This window comes from Stenella coeruleoalba (assembly GCF_951394435.1).
Source record: "Stenella coeruleoalba genome assembly, chromosome: 3".
In the NCBI taxonomy this organism is placed as follows: domain Eukaryota; kingdom Metazoa; phylum Chordata; class Mammalia; order Artiodactyla; family Delphinidae; genus Stenella; species Stenella coeruleoalba.
Window position 1 is genome coordinate 79,599,744 of NC_137148.1, and position 19,525 is coordinate 79,619,268.

At 32.3% G+C, this 19,525-nt stretch overlaps 1 protein-coding gene across 7 annotated transcripts in view; it reads right to left on the bottom strand.

Moving 5' to 3' along the window:
- Nucleotides 1-19,525, bottom strand: part of CHD1 (chromodomain helicase DNA binding protein 1) — an 85,294-nt gene that overhangs the window by 40,469 nt on the left and 25,300 nt on the right. For all 7 annotated transcript variants that reach the window (XM_079915303.1, XM_079915301.1, XM_079915299.1 and 4 more), the window contains exons 3-19: nt 18,772-18,973; nt 17,633-17,737; nt 16,299-16,363; nt 14,220-14,369; nt 13,807-14,081; nt 12,528-12,753; nt 12,242-12,342; nt 11,634-11,812; nt 10,254-10,381; nt 9,357-9,573; nt 8,600-8,689; nt 7,527-7,717; nt 6,627-6,815; nt 5,147-5,309; nt 4,136-4,288; nt 2,371-2,442; nt 1,766-1,915 (exon numbers count right to left, since the gene is read on the bottom strand). In XM_079915303.1, the coding sequence (XP_079771429.1) occupies nt 1,766-1,915; nt 2,371-2,442; nt 4,136-4,288; nt 5,147-5,309; nt 6,627-6,815; nt 7,527-7,717; nt 8,600-8,689; nt 9,357-9,573; nt 10,254-10,381; nt 11,634-11,812; nt 12,242-12,342; nt 12,528-12,753; nt 13,807-14,081; nt 14,220-14,369; nt 16,299-16,363; nt 17,633-17,737; nt 18,772-18,973 (2,656 nt within the window). The remainder of the gene's footprint in view (nt 1-1,765; nt 1,916-2,370; nt 2,443-4,135; nt 4,289-5,146; nt 5,310-6,626; nt 6,816-7,526; nt 7,718-8,599; nt 8,690-9,356; nt 9,574-10,253; nt 10,382-11,633; nt 11,813-12,241; nt 12,343-12,527; nt 12,754-13,806; nt 14,082-14,219; nt 14,370-16,298; nt 16,364-17,632; nt 17,738-18,771; nt 18,974-19,525) is intronic.

Below are 19,525 nucleotides of genomic sequence, written 5' to 3' on the forward strand. Positions count from 1 at the left end.
AGGATTGGAACTACTGTATAAATCAGTAGATAACTGGATATTATTTGCATCTTTATCAAAAGTTATTTCTAAACATTTATAGTATTGGGTCACCAATAAAACTCATCTGTATTAGTAACCTACAACTACTCAGTTTGTAGTTGCTGCATGCAAATATTTAAAAGGAGGTCTTAGACTCCTTTGATCAGATTTAGAACCAACTACTACTAAAATAGCAAGTACATGAAGCACAGGAATCTTATATGTCACCAATAATGAAACAGTGAAGAATTTATCTCATTAATAATAAAAATATATTTCATATATATACCTATGTTTAAAAATTTTTGTTAACACAATGGTAAGAAATCTGTATTGCATTATTTTGTGATCTTATCTAGGTATTCATCCCAGAGTTCTACCACACAGCTTTCTATAGTATCTTGTCTTACTGGTTCTTTTCCTAATATGTATCCTCTATTTTCTATCCTGTTTTAGAAAATGTGGTAGCCAAGGTCTTTAAGTAGTATAAGTGGAATGTTTAGTCTAGCCATGTGTTGAGGATTTCAATATAGGAGGTATCTTGTTCAGTGCAATTAACCACTTTTCTCCATCTCATTCATAATACAGGAATATGCTGTCTTTTCACATATACATTAGGCCCAGCTCACCTGTGAGAATATCCTATTTCCTCACTTTCTCATCTTTGACAGTCTATAATTTGTCTTGGCATGTTGTTATCCCTACTTCAAGTTTCCCTCTCTTTTATAAGAATTATATGAGTAAAACATTTTTTTCCTTTTATATTATGGATTTATTTTTCAGTAGAGAATATGAATGTTTAAAAGTAAATAAAACGTGCCTTTTTGTGCTACTTGCTCATATCTCCTACTTTGAAGAAGTCTGAGAACACTACTGTAGATGGAGGTAAATGAATTAAAAGTACAAGGACCAAGACATCAAAAGGATGACAGATGGTTTTTCTCAAGGGCTATTACAACTGTGCAAGACAGTTGTACAAAACTTATGAGAATGGCTTTTTTGCATGGAGAATCTTGTGAGCACATGGATAAAACACAGCCTAACAAAAAGGAAGCAATGTACTAAGCAAAACTCTTTCAATAGTTAAAATAAGTATATGAAGACATTTTAAAGTTTATATACTGAATGAAGAACATTGTATTCTATAGCTGTAAACTGAATTATGATCAAAAGAGAGTGCACGATCTTATTTAGGCATAGTTTTCTCAGTTCTGTCAGAATTTCCAGGTGATTCTGGTAAATCTGAGTTCCTCAGTACGGTATCTGTTCAATAGCAATATGACTGTTCCAACAATCTTACCAGAAGGATAAACCAAAATCACTTCTAAACACTGATCATAAAAAAGATTCTAAAAGAGTAAAATAGGGCTTCCCTGATGGTGCTAGAATCCACCTGCCACCGCAGGGGAAATGGGTTCAATCGCTGGTCCGGGAAGATCCCACATGCCACGGAGCAACTAAGACCATGCATCACAACTACCGAGCCTGTGCTCTAGAGCCTGCGAGCCACAACTACTGAAGCCCGTGTGCCTAGAGCCTGTGCTCCGCAGCAAGAGAAGCCACCGCAATGAGAAGCCTGCGCACTGCAATGAAGTGTAGCCCCCACTTGCCACAACTAGAGAAAGCCTGTGTGCAGCAACGAAGACCCAACACAGCCAAAAGTAAATAAATAAAATAAATTTATTTTTTAAAAACTTTAAAAAAATAAAAATAAAAGAGTAAAATAAGGAGAATAAAAAAATACCTGTTTCTTTTGCCCAATTCGATGAGCTCTAGCCTGTGCCTGAAGATCATTTTGTGGATTCCAATCAGAATCAAATATAACAACAGTGTCAGCTGAGGCTAAGTTAATTCCTAAACCTCCAGCTCTTGTGGAAAGCAAAAAGCAGAAATCCTGTAAGGAATTACAAATAGGCACAATTTTAAATTTTTCTAAACTGGGACTGTGAATAATCAATGTGAGACTTTTACAATTGAATTTCTGAATTTAAAAAGTATTTTACCAATAAAACTGAAAGGTAGTTTTAAAAATTACTAATAAAATATATAAACATCTAGCAAAACCAATCAACAAGACTCCAAAATACAAATATATATATGGGAATAATAAACAATTCATAAAGAATTCTAAATCAAAGTGGGCTAATTTATTTGGAAGCAAATCTAACTGTCCTATATTGTAATAGTATTGATACAAAAGGGTAAAATTCCTCAGATTTAACACAGAATACTGATTTAAAAAGCTCACTTGCAAATCGAAACTGGCTACCACCAATAAAAAACTACAAGTTATGTATGACTAAAATAATGACTAAAACAATTTATTTACAATTTTGAAAGCATTCATACCTCTGATCCTTCAGCATTAAAATGATCTAGAGCTTGTTTCCTCAGCTCTCCTTTTATTGATCCATCTAATCTCTGGAATAAAACATTAAAATACTGCATTGTAACAGAATCAAAACTTTAAAAAGGAATTAAAATCAATTATGAAATTAAGTATGAAAATGCAGCATCGCTTTTGCTAACACTAGAAGGTACTTATAGGTAGGAAAGCAATGCCCAGGAATTCTGTCTCCAGAATCTGTGCTCTTAACCACTGGAACTACTTTCGCTAAGAGTAAATAATAGCACTGGCTGTCATTTTACCTGAGACCCACCATAAGAATACATTTTACATGTGAATGAAGTATACAGCTATATGCCCAAAGCAAGTTTCATGACACAATGTACTGTGATATACCCTCATTATTTTATGATTTAAAAAAAAAAAGTTGGTACAACCCATTAAACTGATTCCCAGATCCATTAATGGGTTACAGCCCACAGTTTAAAAAACAGTCCAGTGTGGTTATGGACCAACACATTGACGTCGCCTGAGAACTCAGAAATGCAAATTACTGAGACCCATTTCAGACCTACTGAATCAAAAACTGTGAGAGAGGGATCCAACAAAAGCCCTCTGTTTTAAAGTATGAGAATCACTGATTTGGGGTACCATGGCTCTAGATGAATAGCCCACATTTGAGTATACTGAGTATTCATGGGTGCCTTGGGCAAGTAATTTGCCTTTTTCTCCTTGTAAGTTTCCTTCTCACTAAATGGACATAGGAAGTAGTGTACTTCCTTCATACAGAGGATTCAGTTAGAGAACATAGTAAAACACTTAGCACAGTGTCTGACATATTGAGTGTTTACTAAATATCACCTAAACAAGAATGTCCAAAATCAAAAAAGTTTTTAAAGTATTATGTTTCTTTTTCACTAAAAATTACAATTAGTAAAACCTTTCACTCTTTCTACTTTTTCCCCTAAATGACTACATGTATCTCAATCAAGTTTATATCACCCAACACCTGCTCTTCATAGCACTTACCAGAGTTGTAACATTACATTTGTAATTACCTACTTAATGGCTATCTCCCACACCAGATTGTAAGCTCCAACAGAGCAGGGATTATGTGTATTGAGGTTCATCATTATAATTCTACTTCTACTTTACTGCCTGTACTAAATATACATCATTTATTAGCTGTATATGCTATGTGTTCGCTATGTTCCAGGTACTGTTCATAAAATTGCTCTAAGGACTAAAGTAAAGTGCTAAGACTGACTCTAATAGTAAACACTCATTCATATTAGCTGTAATTATATTGAATGAATTTCAAAATAAATATTGAATAGACGGAATATAAGCCCATTTTGGTCTTTGGTATATTTTCTAAAGTCATGTAAGTTTTACTCAGCAAACTATGCATTAGAATAACTATGAGCTCATAATCTTCAGAATCTGCAACAGTCCTGGCAACATTCACAAGAACTGCTCTCTCTTATCCTTCCTAAGACTAAAGCCTAATACATAAGGCTGCCCCTTAGGATTTGAACACAGGAGAGGAATACAAACTTAAAAGAAAGACTGCTTTGCTATAAGGTCAAGAAGAAAAAAAAAAAGAATGACAAAAATTTTTTTAACAGATCTATTTTCTTAAACAGAGTATGATTTATATAAAATCTATTCTTCATTTACAAAAGAATTTCAAAGGTAATTTTGTAGAACACGCCCAGGAATTAGATGAAATTTAAATCAACCAAAAAGACAAAATGAAATGCTTACTTGAAAGGGGAATTGACGATACTTCAAATATTCTGCAAGTATATCTAACATCCGCACCATTTGAGAAAAAATAAGAACTCTATTGCCTCGCTCTCTTAGGCGAATTAACAGTTTGTCAAGAAGAATTAATTTTCCGCTACTACGGATTAAGTGCTATAAGGAAACAATAAATTACAACTGTTATGACGCGTTAAAAGAACTATATCAAATGAAATAAATGCCCAACAACACCTGTTTCTTTATTTTAAATTGAGATTTTAAATTTTCATAATGTTGGAAAGTTTATTTCAGTTTTTGAAATTTTCTAGAAGCTTTATCAATTTGCTCTATGACTTAAGCTAAATTTTCCTTGCCATTTAGCACCTAGGTTTTTGCTGTATTTTCTGGAGACAAAAAAACAAAAGCACTGTTTCACTCTATTTGCCAGTTATTACACCATTTCTCCAAAAATCTTAGCTGAAAAACAATACACTGAAAGAAGCAACAACTAAGTAATCAAAGGTCTTGAAAGAGTGCGAAAATGTATTCTAATTTATATGTATAAGTCACTGATAGCACTTCAAAGCACTACTATGGCTGGATGACAATTGTGCCTTCTTCACACTCTTCATTTGTCTTCCAGAAGTGATAGGAAATGTAAGATCTAAGGTCCAGATGCCCTTCTTAAGACTACCATTTGCCATGTCACGAATTCAGCACAATCACTATTAGTGAATTTTTTCCACAATGAAAAATACACTAAGGGGTTTTTGCTGGATAAAGTGCGACAGTCCATGGTTAGAGAGATTTGTTTTTAGAAAAATGATCGAAATAATTAAATGGATAAATTATAATTTTAACATCTTTTTATAAAGACTAAAAAATAAGCAGCACCATTATTTAAATATACCATTAACCAAAGAGAACTTCTAGCCAATATATTAAAGCACTGTGCCATTTTCAGTTAAAACTGAAATAAACCTTTCTAGAATTTTGCTTTACCACAAAGTTATAAAATTTTTAAATTCTTACTTGTAAGGCCTCCTGTTTATTATAGAATTCATTATTATCTGGTGGTTTAATGAGGTAGCAATGGTTACAACATTTCTTTAGCTCCATCATAATATTCAAAAAGCCTGAGGTACTGCCCTTGGAACCTTTGCTGAGGGCTTTGTAATTCCTAGTTAATATCCATCTGTTTAGAAAAATGATTATGAAAATGATGTAGCAGAACAATTATCAGGATGAATTCTAAAACCATAAAAAATCAATTAAGTACCAAAGCAAAACTGCACCATTAAGAAGTTCAACTGCATATACAATGGACCAAACTCTGTTCACAAGACTACTGAACCTCATTCATAAGACTCATGAGAACACATAACTTCTTATCCGAACCATTAACTATACAAAGTAAAGGCTTAACATAACATAGTGAATATAGTATATTAATCCCTTACCCCAAAAATTTATTTTTAAAATGGTCAACTGTATTATCTATCTTAACCTTCCTACAAATTTCACTATACTGGGTACCTAATACGTCATGAGGATATCTGGTTTAGCCCCACTGCCTTCTCTAAATTACAGTTACACAATACACATGTGACTTAGAGAAAAATTGTGATTACTTTATTACTGCAAATTATACATAACATTTCCTCTCACCATGATCTAACTTGACTAATATCTTTTATTTTCTTCCTTTTTACAAAGTTAGTCTTCGAAGGGACTTGAAACAATTATATCTGATTTGCCTCAAAATGACAGGAAATAGGGGAAGTGGGGGTGGTTAGAGATAAAATAAGACTGGCTATGAGCTGAAAACCAAGCTGAGTGATGGAGTTTAATATATTACCCTATTCTGCATATGTTTGAAATTTTCCATAATAAAAATGTGAAATTTATATAATAAGTGTATTTTTTAAGTGGATGACACAGATTTGTCATAAAATATGTTTCTGAGAATTCAAATGCATGTAGCAGTGCATTTTATGCAATTAAATGTTTAAACAGATATTAGGACACATATTTCTTTTTGATTCTTTGAAGTGTTACTATATAGATCCAACATACATAATTTATACAAAATATGATTATTAACATTCTTCGAAAAGCAGGGGAAGCCTAAAATTTTGTTCTAAGTTTGTTTTTCTGGCTTCTACTTCTATCTGTCAATTATATAATCATCATAATTACATAATAATGCCTTGGTATCATGGCAATCCTAACACTTAAAAAGAAACCCTCCATAATGTAACAGTACGAAATAGAGAAAAACAATTAATGATGTGTTATAAGATGAATTATTTAGTCTTATGTCACCCATGATCTTGGACATGCCATTAAATCTCTCTGCCTCAATCAATATTCCAATGAATAAACCCATTCTAAAATTCAAGAATTGTTACTGCTCTAAGACCCAAATGGGGCTGGGGGGCACCTGGATGAGAAAAGGACAGGGATTATATACAATTAAATGTTCAGAACATGTGCTCTGTTTACAGCTTACTTGTAATATTGTTTCTGTAAAGCACTCATTTCCATTCTTAAAATCTGTTCAACCTTGGCAGGAAGAGATTTTTCCACATCTTTCTTAACCCTGCGTAACAGAAATGGCTCAAGCTCCTTGTGGAGGCTTGCATAACCATATTCTCTGCCTTTGCCATGTTCTTCTTCAAAATCTTCCCAGGAAGAAAACCTTAAAAATTTAAGCAAATGGAAGAATCACTAAAAGAAGTCAAATTGCATTTGAGATTTTTCAGGATAGTCAGATGTAAACAAAGTACAGATTTTTAGGAAAAAAAAAATTAGCTAAAATGAATCACTTCTAATAACTATCTTTCCAAGAAATCTATTATATATCTATATAGAGGTAAAATATAAGTTGTTTCATAAATAATTTTTGACTTTCCTTGAGTTAAATAAAGGTGAAATATTTTCAAATACGGGAGTAATTATCAGTAAAATATTTCTCAAAGAAAGTTCTGAATCTATTCAAAGAAAATATGTATGTGAACTTGGACGAGTTGTTTACCCTTACTTATTCTGGTTTCCCTCATTTAGAAAATGGAATTTTCTAAGAGCACCTTGTTACTGTTGTTACTGCTACTGTTAAGTACTAAGAATGATACTATTTCCATTTTTTAAGCAAGGTATATTTTGAACCCAGGCAAAATCAACTGTTGTAATTTATGTGGCTCAAGCTTATTTACAAAATTGGAAAATTAAAGTATTATTTCAAACATGAAATATTCCATCCCATTTCCATTTCTTTTCTTCTTAATAATCCCTGGTCCAATGTTTGGGACAATAAAACCTCCTTCTGACCTTATTACCTACACTAATTATTTTCCTGCTAAACTTAGCATACAAAACTAACAGTAACATTGTATATCTCAATTTATCTTACTTTTCTGGCATAATGAAATGTAGCAAAGACCAGAGCTCTTTGAGGGAGTTTTGCAGAGGAGTTCCAGTGATAAGGAGACGGTGATTGGACTTAAAATCTATTAAAGTTTTATACAGAAGAGAATCATCATTCTTTAATCGATGTGCTTCATCTACACCTATAAATGCCCAATTTAGGCCTCCAAGGAATGCCTTAAAATGAACAGAAAAACATAGTTAATATTTCGAGAGAAACATTAAAATGGGGCAAATTTAAAAACAAACCTATATCTAATGTTCAGATAAAAATTATGTATTATTCTAAGATTTATTGGAATCTTCAAATCAAGTAACTCAACATGCAAAATAAAGTTCCTTCCATGACTAACTGAGCCATTAGAAAAACAAAATATAATATAATAAAATGAAAGTTTTTTTTACCAGCTTACATATTGAAAATAAAACTATAGTATCATTTAAAAATTTTACAGAAGATTTTTAAGCCTAAGCCCAGTAGAAACCTCTATTAATGTTAATTTGGAGAAAATATATTTGGAACAGTGTCTTACTCCAAGTGTAGTTATAATTTACTGTATAATTTTTATGAATTGTATATCTCCAATAATATAAACGTGGGTCTCTGACTTAAAACAGAGACAAACCTGATTCTGCTACTTAATAGTTGCATGACCTTAGGCAAGTTCATTAACTTCCTTGAGAATTGACTTTTCTTCACAATAGGGACAGCAATATATTATAAAATAATTATGAAGAATTAAATAATAGGTATAAAGCATTTACCCAGTGGTAGCATAATCCTGTTAAGTATCTTCCTCCTCTTTAAAGACTTCACAAATCAACAGACACTACACCAAACTAGTTTCATATTCTTTGGCTTGTTTTTACAACACTTTAAAAATGTAAAAATCATTCTTACTTCAAGGATCATAAAAAAAAATAAACAGATAAGCCAGATTTGACTCACAGGCTTTAATTTGCTGACCCTTGATTTAAGTTATCTTCTCATCCTATCCACAACATATGGTAAAGGAAAAACTGATGTATACCAAACAGAGAAACACAGATAATACACACCTTATCCTTCAATAAGATTTCATAAGTTGTTAACAGTATATTAAACTTTAACCGTTTGGTCTGGGGATGCATCCATTCATGAGTTCTTATCTATCAAGAAATTTCAAAGACAATTTTAAGACAAACAGTAAAAAAAAAAAAAAGTATACTGTTACTTGAATATCTAAAATAAAATCCATTCAAAATACACAAAAAACTATGTCTATATGTTTAGGTAATAAAATAATTTTAACTATTCTTTATATAGTCCAACAAGCTACACTGATCTTATCATAAATAAAATATAAATACTCCAGCATATCAAAACCTTCTATAAAAAAAGACACATTTTTAATATACACTTTTTACTGAAGGAAGTTCTCATTTGACGAAACACAAATGATTTTTTTTTTTTTGAGGATGAAATATTATGTCTGGGGTTTGCTTCACAATAACTGGGGGGAAAGTACCATGTAGAGGTACAGATGAAACAAAACTGGCAGGAGTTAAAATTGTGAAGTTGGACCTATGCACATGGTAATTTATTATACTCTTCTGTAGGCTTTCATGTATATTTGAAACTTTCAATAAGGCAGGAAAAAATATATATAAAGTAACACTAAACCAAAAATTAATTTTTATTAAGCCAGTCAAACACGTATTGAATCTTACTGTGTGGCAAGCTTAATGCTAGAAACTAAGACTTTATAAAGACAAATCAAGATGTGTCCTAAAGACAAGTTTGTCTAAATTTCTAAATTTGTGACGAACAACTTACCATGTTTCTGCTGTTGATGTCACCTAAATAAACCACAGCATTCATTTGAGAAGCCCATGTTTGAATCTCCCTTTGCCAGGAAGTGAGAGTGGAGAGTGGTACTACTAATAGAAAAGGTCCATATAATTGGTGTTCATGAAACAAATAGTTCAGAAATGAGATCGTCTGTATTGTTTTTCCAAGGCCCATTTCATCAGCGAGTATGCAACTATTTCCTCTACAAAGTTAAAAACAAAAATCATGTATGCAATAGATTCAAATTTACAAGAAACCTTTTTACATAATCCATGTACAAGTTTATATGAAGTTAAATAAGATGAATCTGATAGTATTATGTATAATATGCCACTTATATTAACTATAAATAATAAATGTCAAGGCCATTATAATAGTGTAAGAGAAGAGTTTATCATTTTAGACCAGAAGCAGCTAAAAGATTAACAGCATTACCTATAATCAGATATGTAGACAAGAACACAACCCATCACAAGTGGTAGAGCCCAGATAAAACTACAGCTATGGTAGTTTTTTTAAAAAATTGCACCTCAGTCACCTCTATTGCCAAGAACAGAGTAGGGGACATAGGAGAGAGGAAAGAAAAATAGAGGCCTAAATGGATATTAGAAATAACTGGAAGAGAAATAGTCCAGAACTACTGTGAAACAGAATGTATACATATTCTGATTTCAATTTCAATAAAAATTTATTTAAATACTGCACCGATCAAAAGGTTCTTTCTTCTTAATATGTAATAAGTACTGTTTATATAATTGGAAATTCAAAGACCTGCATATAAACACCAAAGGGTCTTATTCTTTACATTGGTAGAAATCTTTTCCAAACCCTGTATTTGTAAAATTTTTACCCTCTATAATAGACAATTCAAAATATACTTACTTGACCCAAGAGTGAGCAAGCCAATTTAAACCATTCAGTTGATAATCTCTTAATTCTAATCCCTCATGTCCTCCAATATAGGATGGCTGCTTCTTCAGGGCTACAAATCTTGGCCTTTGTTTTAAAACCTTTAGTAGAAATAAATGTTAATATGAAGAATTCTTAAACATAAGAAATCATATTAAAAGATGAAGATCTTTTATCTTTTACCATAAATTTTAAAATTTCATTTCAAATCATCAAGCCCAGAAATTCCATGACTCAAAATATATCTGAGGATTCAGTCAAAGAAGACTGTTTTCTATTACTGTAACAATGTAAAGTAAAATATTTTACTCTCTTTTGTGAATAAAATGATAGATAAGTTCTTACTGAAATACTTGGGTCTCACATGTTTCACAAGCAAAAGCTATGTTAAACTCATTCATTTAACCATTGCTCCAGCACTGACCTAGAAATAAACCATAAAACTGGTTTAACTTCCCATTTGATTTCTGATTTCTAAATTACCATTATGAATTTAATTCCATCTTGTAATAAGAAAACAAATTCTAGTAGTACAGACCCCAAACTATTACTAATAGTAATTTTAAGTACAAAGATATTATATTAGGCAAGGTAGTCCTGGATACTTTCTTATGGGGACATCCCTCTTTTCCTACCATCACGGAAAATATTCACTACTTTTTAATAAATAAATAAATAAATAAACAAATAAATTTATTTATTTATTAATTTATGGCTGCATTGGGCCTTCATTGCTGTGTGTGGGCTTTCTCTACTTGTGGCAAGCGGGGGCTACTCTTCATTGCGGTGCACGGGCTTCTCATTGTGGTGGCTTCTTTTGTTGTGGAGTGCGGGCTCTAGGCACACAGACTTCAGTAGTTGTGGCAGGTGGGCTCAGTAGTTGTGGCTCGCGGGCTCTAGAGCACAGGCTCAGTAGTTGTGGCGCATGGGCTTAGCTGCTCCGTGGCCTGTGGGATCTTCCTGGTCCAGGGCTCGAACCCGTGTCCCCTGCATTGGCAGGCGGATTCTTAACCACTGCGCCACCAGGGAAGTCCTTCACTACCTTTTAAATCAAGCATATACATCTAGTTTCCAAGGAATTTTCCCTTTTTGATCTCCCTAACCCACTCCCCACAACTACCACCACCAATTTATTATCTTTCTGATACAGATTCACTCAACAAGGCTAAAAGACAGTGCCACATGTAAGATGGAATAGCAATTACAGGAACATCATTTCCTGTAAGACCTACCATCCAAGCAGTTCTCTCCTTTAGCCTATGTGAAATCAGGATCCAACTCTCTATGTAGGCTTGTAATATTTATGATGCATAAATATATTTTCAATAATTAAAAATGGCAAACAATACTTACTTTGCAGTCTTTAAAAGGAGTAGTTTTTGACTGATTCCTGCTGAAATACTCATCTATGCACGCCTGAAACTTTTTGGAAATGAGAGCTCCATCTTCCCAGCTGCACTCTGAGTACGGAAGGCCCTGCCATTTGCAATAATAATCAGGATAGCCAGCAGCTGACTTTTGATTTGAATGAGCTGTGAGATAAATCAGGTATTTATTTTACTTTTTACACTGAATCTTATCCAAGGAATAATTCTTGGTTAAAAGCTATACAAGTAAAAATTAGCCAGCTGATTTACAATGCTCTATTATTATTATTTTTATTTTTTTTGTGGTATGCGGGCCTCTCACTGTTGTGGCCCCTCCCGTTGCGCAGGCTCAGCAGCCATGGCTCACGGGCCCAGCCACTCCGCGGCATGTGGGATCTTCCCGGACCGGGGCACGAACCCGTGTCCCCTGCATTGGCAGGCGGACTCTCAACCACTGCACCACCAGGGAAGCCCCTATTATTACAGTAAGAGCAAGCTACTGTATTTGATGTGTAAGCAGTAAATTTAAGATTTTTTTCAGATGACTTCAAGCATGGAAAGATAAATGTTTAATTAGAATCATTTATTACTAACCAATTATTCGCTCCACTATTTGATACTGCTTATGGAGATCATCTGTAAGTTCTTGCTGGCAATTATAATATTCCACATCTTCTGGAGAAGCATTTTTCAACCTGAAAGATTATTAATCCAAGAACAGACTTAAAAATCTCCCCCAATAACCCATCCCCCAAACACCATCTGTAGCACAAAATCTCCCATTTTGCCACTCATCATGTGAATCAGTTTGAATAATGAAGAAACTGAAAAAGAAATAAAGTTAAGCATCGTTAATTTTTAACTCTAATATAAAACATACCATCTTTTTGTTTCCTGATCTTTTTTCTTATAATTATCTAATTTTTTCATTCCTCTAACATTCTGCTGCTTAAGGGTTTCTTCTGTCTCCCAAGTATTGTGGATATGTGACCATCCTTTCCATTTAATTAAATACTGGATCTCTCCTGGTTCCTTGTTTTTTTCAAATCCTGCATTTGGGTCACCATCTGCTTCAACTGCATAGATGGTTGTAGTAGCACCAGTAGCTGAAAAAAAAAGCACAAATACATTCCATATAATTCTGTTATAGAAGCATTTCAACTCAAAAACTCAAGAATATAAATAGAAAAATATATGCTCTTTTAAATAAAAAACAGGGTGTAAGAATTTATGGGAAATTATATTACACATTTATAAAAGAAACTCTGAATTCTAGAACAGAAAGATTATCTAATTTAATTCCCTCGGTTTTAAAATTAGAAAAAAAAGGTCAGAAGGACAGCAGCTCACATGAGATCATACAGCAATATATGATAACTGACGACTGAAACATTAATAATTGGAAATTAAAATAACTAAAAATCATCTTTGAAAACTACATTTCCAAAATCACTATGTGGAAAAGATATCTGCACCCCCATGTTCACTGTAGCATTACTTATAATAGCTAAGACACTTTGGAAAGAGCGTAAGTGTCCCTTGACAAATAACTGGATTTAAAAAAACGTGATACATACATATACATATACACGTACATATACATATATTATTATATACATATATTACATATATACATATACATATAATACATATATTACATATACATATATTAAGACATACATTTTAAGACATATACATATATTAAGACATATATTTTATATATACATATATTAAGACATATTTTAATATATGTCTTAATATATTAAGACATATATTTTATGTCTTAAAAAAACTGAAAGGAAAAAAATGTACGTCAAGGTAATTAAAAAGTAACTTACATATTTGAGATAGAAGAAAGAAGTTTTAAACCAAACCATATGTCAAATTGAAAATACTTTAAAAACAACCATTTATTTAGGCATGGTAACAGAAAAACTCAAACGCACAGGTTAAAAATTCTCTAATATCCGCAACGTATGATGAGATCAAATGGATACTTCCTGGGAAGAAAATATTCAGGCTAAGCAAAGTATATTTTATAGCAAATAAGAAAAAAATCCACCCTCTTGGCTTTCAAAGTTGAAAAACCTTCAAGAAATACTTTACTCTAATAAATATTACTGAAACAACCAAAAAATAAATGTTTTTTAAAAAACTACCTCCTTTTCTCCCAATCCGACAATCCATAAACCGTTCTATTGTTTCAAATTCCTCTTCCTCGGGTTGAGGAACATCCTCTCCACAGACTTCAAGTAGGTCATCAGAATCTGTTTTCATTTCTTCGTCTTCCTTATAGCTAATATTGACAGTTGCTTGTCGACGAGAGCTTCTTTTATCATTATCATAGTCTTCTTCATCCTCCTCCTCCTCCTCAGATGAATCAATCTGTCTCTTTTTTTGTCCAATAATCTTTTTTCCATTTTTTGACTTAGATCTAGTGAAGACCAGGGGAGAGAGGTGTTTTACAGAAATACTGGCATAAAAACAAGATTTGAGAAACTGTGAGAAAAAGAACGAATACTTTCTATAACCAACAATTTTCAGAATCAAACCAAGAACATACTATGCTTACCTATTTTGAGGTTTTCTACTTCTAACTTTGTTTTTTGGCTCATAATCAGATTCTGTTTCATCACAACTACTTTTATCTCTTTCTTCTTCAGATTCTGAATCTGAACCAGACTGAGATGGAGATCCTGACCCAGACATCTGCCAATCTTCACTGTATGTAAAATATATAAAGGATGTTATTCATACTTATCATATTGCAAATTATGTCTGATAAGATATAAAAATAATCAGGCTAAATTACATTCCAGCTGATATCAAAAATATTGCTTTCACCATTATAAAAATATTCAAATGTCTATAGAATAAGAAATATGTTAGAAAATATTCTTCATAGGTTTCTCCAACTCCATAGTTTTCTGTTAATTATTTAGTTATACCTCAATGAAAGGCAAATTAAGTGGATCTATTTTGATTATTAGTATAGATGAAAACACAGTATGCTAATTTGAAGAGTCACAGTGTTTAATTTTGAAAACCTTGTATAATTATTATACTTGCCATTTCAAAAAGAGATTCTAATCCCTTTAATTTTCTGGAGATTGTGACTTTTAAAAACATACTCTTCAAAAATGGTTTTTAAAATACAACACATTCATCAAGAAGCTTAAAATAAGGTATCAGAAAATGCAAAAACAAACAAAAAATTCCATCTTAACCAACATTCAATTATTACCTTAACTTTATTACTATTTTTAGTCTATTTAATTCCAATTAACATGTAAAGAAAAAAATATTGGATGCACTATTAATATTCTGCTATAATATAAACTTCAAATGAAAGATACACATTAAGTTCTTACATATACACTACATCCTGTCTCACAGCTGCTGTGCTACTCCATTGCTCTGCATGGCTTGCATCAATTATGACTGTGTTAGGGGTTACAAAAGCAAGCACACATGATAAAATTTGGTTTATGATAAAAAACATAATAGAGAAGCTAATTTTTTTATCTTGAGATTTTTTTTCAGAGTTTGCACATTAGACAATAGCAACAGCCAGCATATATGAAAGTCTCCGTTTTACATTTTTATAATAAATATTATGATTTTTATATCCAACCAAATCTATCCATCATCCCAAATTACTTTTGTTTTAAAATATTCTTGCTTGCACCCATGCTAAGTTCAGAAATTACTAACTCAGTGGAAGAGTTACAGTTGATGAGACACAGTAGTTGAAAATACACTTAGTAAAACAGAAGACAGATATGAAGAAATCAGCCAGAATGTAGCATAGCAATAAAAGGATAAAAAACATGATACAGTAAGATTCATGGATAGGATGGATGATCCAACAAATATATACAATAGATATGATCCAGTAAGACAGATACAATATATATCTATTAACTGTAGTAACAGAGAAGATTTACAGAATGGGAAAGAGAAAATGCCTAGAGATACAATGACTGAATTTTCAGAAACTAGTAAAACTCATGAATCTTCACATTAAAGAAGCATAAAATAAAGTGCATAAAGTGGGATAAATAACAAATCCAAAGCTGGATGCACCAAAGTGAAAGTGCAGAATACCCAAGACAAAGAGAAAAATAAGAGACAAGACAATGGAACAATGAGAAACAAGAGGAAAAAAAACTCAGACCATCTAAAATATCGGAACTGAGATCTGAGGTACTCTTAACACTTCCTGGGTCAAGATCTTTAAGAAATTACAGTGAGTTTCTAAATGAGTTCTACAGAAGAAGTAAATTTCATGTGCAGATAAATAGTAAGGATAGCTATTAACATCAGAATCACCTAAAATCTATCATCTGTTGGTCCCTACACTCCTATATAGGTTTCTCAAGTTATCAAGATTTTCTGATATTGTGACTAAGAAGATCTTTGAAGTTTAAAAATATATAGAGGAGAGGGGTTATAGGAGATAAACAAATGGTACAAAAAACTCAGGTTGTCACAGAAAGATAAAAGTTAAAAATTAATGGTTTAAATTAACCTAATAAAATGCCATGAACCAAGAAGTTCACTTTTGGCAACAATTGTTCATAAAAGAAGAAATACAAAATCATTAGGATTTTCTTGATATAAAAGTAATCAGTTGAACAAAATGGCATACTCTTTATGCTTTTTCCTTTTGACCTCACTCGATGAGTCATCAGAATCTTCACTGCTAGAAGAATCCTGTAGAGAAAAATATATAAAGTTAATGTTATTAATGATTAGAATTTAACCATAATACATTTTTATTACTTTTATTAACTTTTTATTACTTTACTACTTTTATTACTTTTTATTAACATTCACTTTAATAATAAAGGCTCTTTTTTCATGTTATGTTTATACCATTAATTAGCACATAAAGTAATTAATAACATTTTTATTGCAAATATGTAACAGCCAGTGAAATTAGGTAAACATCACAATGCCAGCATTTTGTATAAAATCTTATAATCTATTGGCTCTGAAGACTATTACTGTTGCCTAGTATGGCCTCAAAAAGGAATCCTAATTGTTGGTATGTCAAATTTTCATTTAATATGTTTCTTCCTCATCAGGCAGTTTTTGATATACAAATATCCCCCACTCTTTGAAAGTTCAATTTCTACCACTTCACTTTTACAAAAAACCTTCATTGGTACCTGTTTTCACTAACTGAAAAAAATCCAAAGAGAATTTTTACTTTTACAAAAACCGGCAAAAAGCAAAAACAGCATTCAGCATTTGTTTTGCAGAGCTGTTATAGAGGCATCAAGGATGCGGAGCAGCAAGAACAGCACCTCCAAGCTCCTTCCCTGGGAACTACACTCTGCATCTCAGCACTAGCTGCCATAATTCTGAACTGTGTCTGTGAGCATCTGTGCTTTATCTCCGTTTATTCTGCACAACAGTTAGCAAGATGTGTCCTAAGGAAACAGCTTCTTTGCTTTATACCATTTGGATTAGGAAAGGAACACTCTACTTTCGGATAGTTGGGGAAACCTACAGTTCTTCCTGAATGTCTTTGTGCAAACATACCTGCATGTGTGCTCATGTGCACACAGGAACTACACTGTTTACAGTTGCAGCCTTTTCTTTTAAAAACATGTTGAGAATTCTCTTATTAATGTTCTGTACAAATATGATCTAACAGTATGGTATTTCTTCATATATGTGAGTGCATACATGTGTGTGTTTGTGTATGTGTATTTTCCTAGTATTCATATTTAGTTTATTCTAGTTTTGCTGTGATGAGCAAATGCACACAAATTTCTGTTGTTTGTTTTAGAAACAAGAGGAAATTTGGATAAAAATATGTCTACATTTCAAGGCTATTGATACACATATTTAAATTTAGTTATTTTCCTATCCTTTTAAAACCCTTACTGTTTCTAGTAATTTCATAAATAGCTACCTAAATGATTACATATCATGTCTACTTTTCAGATAAGAGTTTTCACAATGAAAACTCACCTCTTCTGATCCACTATTAGATGAAGCTTGATGTTGCTGCTGCTGCTGCTTCTTGAGCATTGCAGATCTCTGAACAGCCAGAATACTAGGGCTAGATTTCCAAAACTATAATAGAAATATAAACAAGAACAAAGTTTTGAGAAAACTGGAAAAAGGTTAATTTATTGAAAAGTAGTACCAACATTTTCACTGCCTCCAAATAATAAATTAAGACTATTTTTCTTACATTATACATAATACAATATTACTGCAATATAATTAAAATAAAATGCTGAGCTTTAGTTGTATATAAATAATTTATGGTGTTTTGAGTTTCACAGACAATCAATCAATATGTTCTTTGGTATTAAGATTATTATTTTCAAAAAAGATGTGATAATATACGACACCAGTGCTACTCAAAGTGCGGCTGCTATTTTTTTTAATTGGTGTGAGGTGAAGATGAAGAGCTTGAGTCAGAATGCAAATCAACTAAGCACAGTTTTAGTTCAACTGACTTTTTGTTTTTGTTTGTTTTTGGTAGCAAGACTTCCTGAATGCAGGAAGATGTATGTATATTCTGGCCCAAGCATCTTATCATGACTGGTATTCTAAGTAACACTACTGTACACTATTCTGAGGTATAGACAAGTTTTAGTAAATCTTGTAATAGCCTTTTTTAAACAGAATGGCCCTTAGCCGATTCTACCATGTATCTTCAAGGAAGCAGAGTTCTATTAAAGTCTCCTATTTGCAATAAAGTATCTCCTCTGAAGATCTTGAAAGTAGAGATCACACTGTAAGATTAACAAGAAGACCTCACAAAGCCTTACATTTTTATCCATGAGACAATGAATGTTTATGCAACAATTTCTGCCTCAAAAAGAGAAAGTTTTGTATGTGTTCATTTTTATATGTGTTACAAAGTTTTGTATAGTTACAAAGTTTTGTATGTGTTCATATAGTTACAGACCGCTTCTCTTCCAAGCCAATCAGTCCACAGATACTGAACCACAAGCCTGAGAATCACTTAAAGTGTATTTTAATATGTGAAATCAACATTTTCTAAAAGCTAGATTAAGAATGCTCTAAACTAAAGCTATAAATTTTCCCAAAGTAATACAAGAAATCTACCTTTCATTTGATAGTTTATTTATTACCTCAGCTCCATCAACTTTCGGTGGTTTTGCTTGAACTTTATTTTCTCGGGAATTGTCTGACTCAGACTCTGACTGACTGCCCGATTCAGATCCAGAGTCAGAGTCACTGCTACCTGACTGGCTACTGCTTCCATCACTACTGCTTCCAGAACTTGAACCAGATCCAGAGCCTGACGCTGACCCAGAATCATCATCCGACTGGCTACAATTAGAAAATAAACAGATTTCAAACAAAATTCATTAAAAAATTTAGTTTTTCTTAACTCAGCAAAAAGCCCCAAATCATTAAACCTTGTTTAGTTCATATGTCAACTGTCTATAACCAAACAAATAGAAAAGGAATTAATGTTAATCTCTGGTAATAACTGACATACTAGATAGATTTAGTACAGTTTGGGATAAAATACAAGCAATCAGATCACAATCTTCCTCCAAGATAATGAACAAAACCTACCAAGTACAGAATCCTGGGCTAGAAAGTTGGGAAAACAAAAAGTTTAAGCCGCAGTCCCTATCTTTAAAAGGCTATTTGATGTAGTAAACATAAAGAATGAATTCTGTGAAGAAAAGGTTAAATGTGTTAAAAATTCTCATAGCAAAAGGTAGAAAACAAATTAATTTACAGTTTCAACTTGTTTTCAGGTTTACATTTTATGTTCTATCATCTCAGGGGAATGTAAATTATTACCACTAACCTATGATAAAATACAATTTACTAAAAAATAAGATCAGTAATTGCTTCTCTGAGAAAATT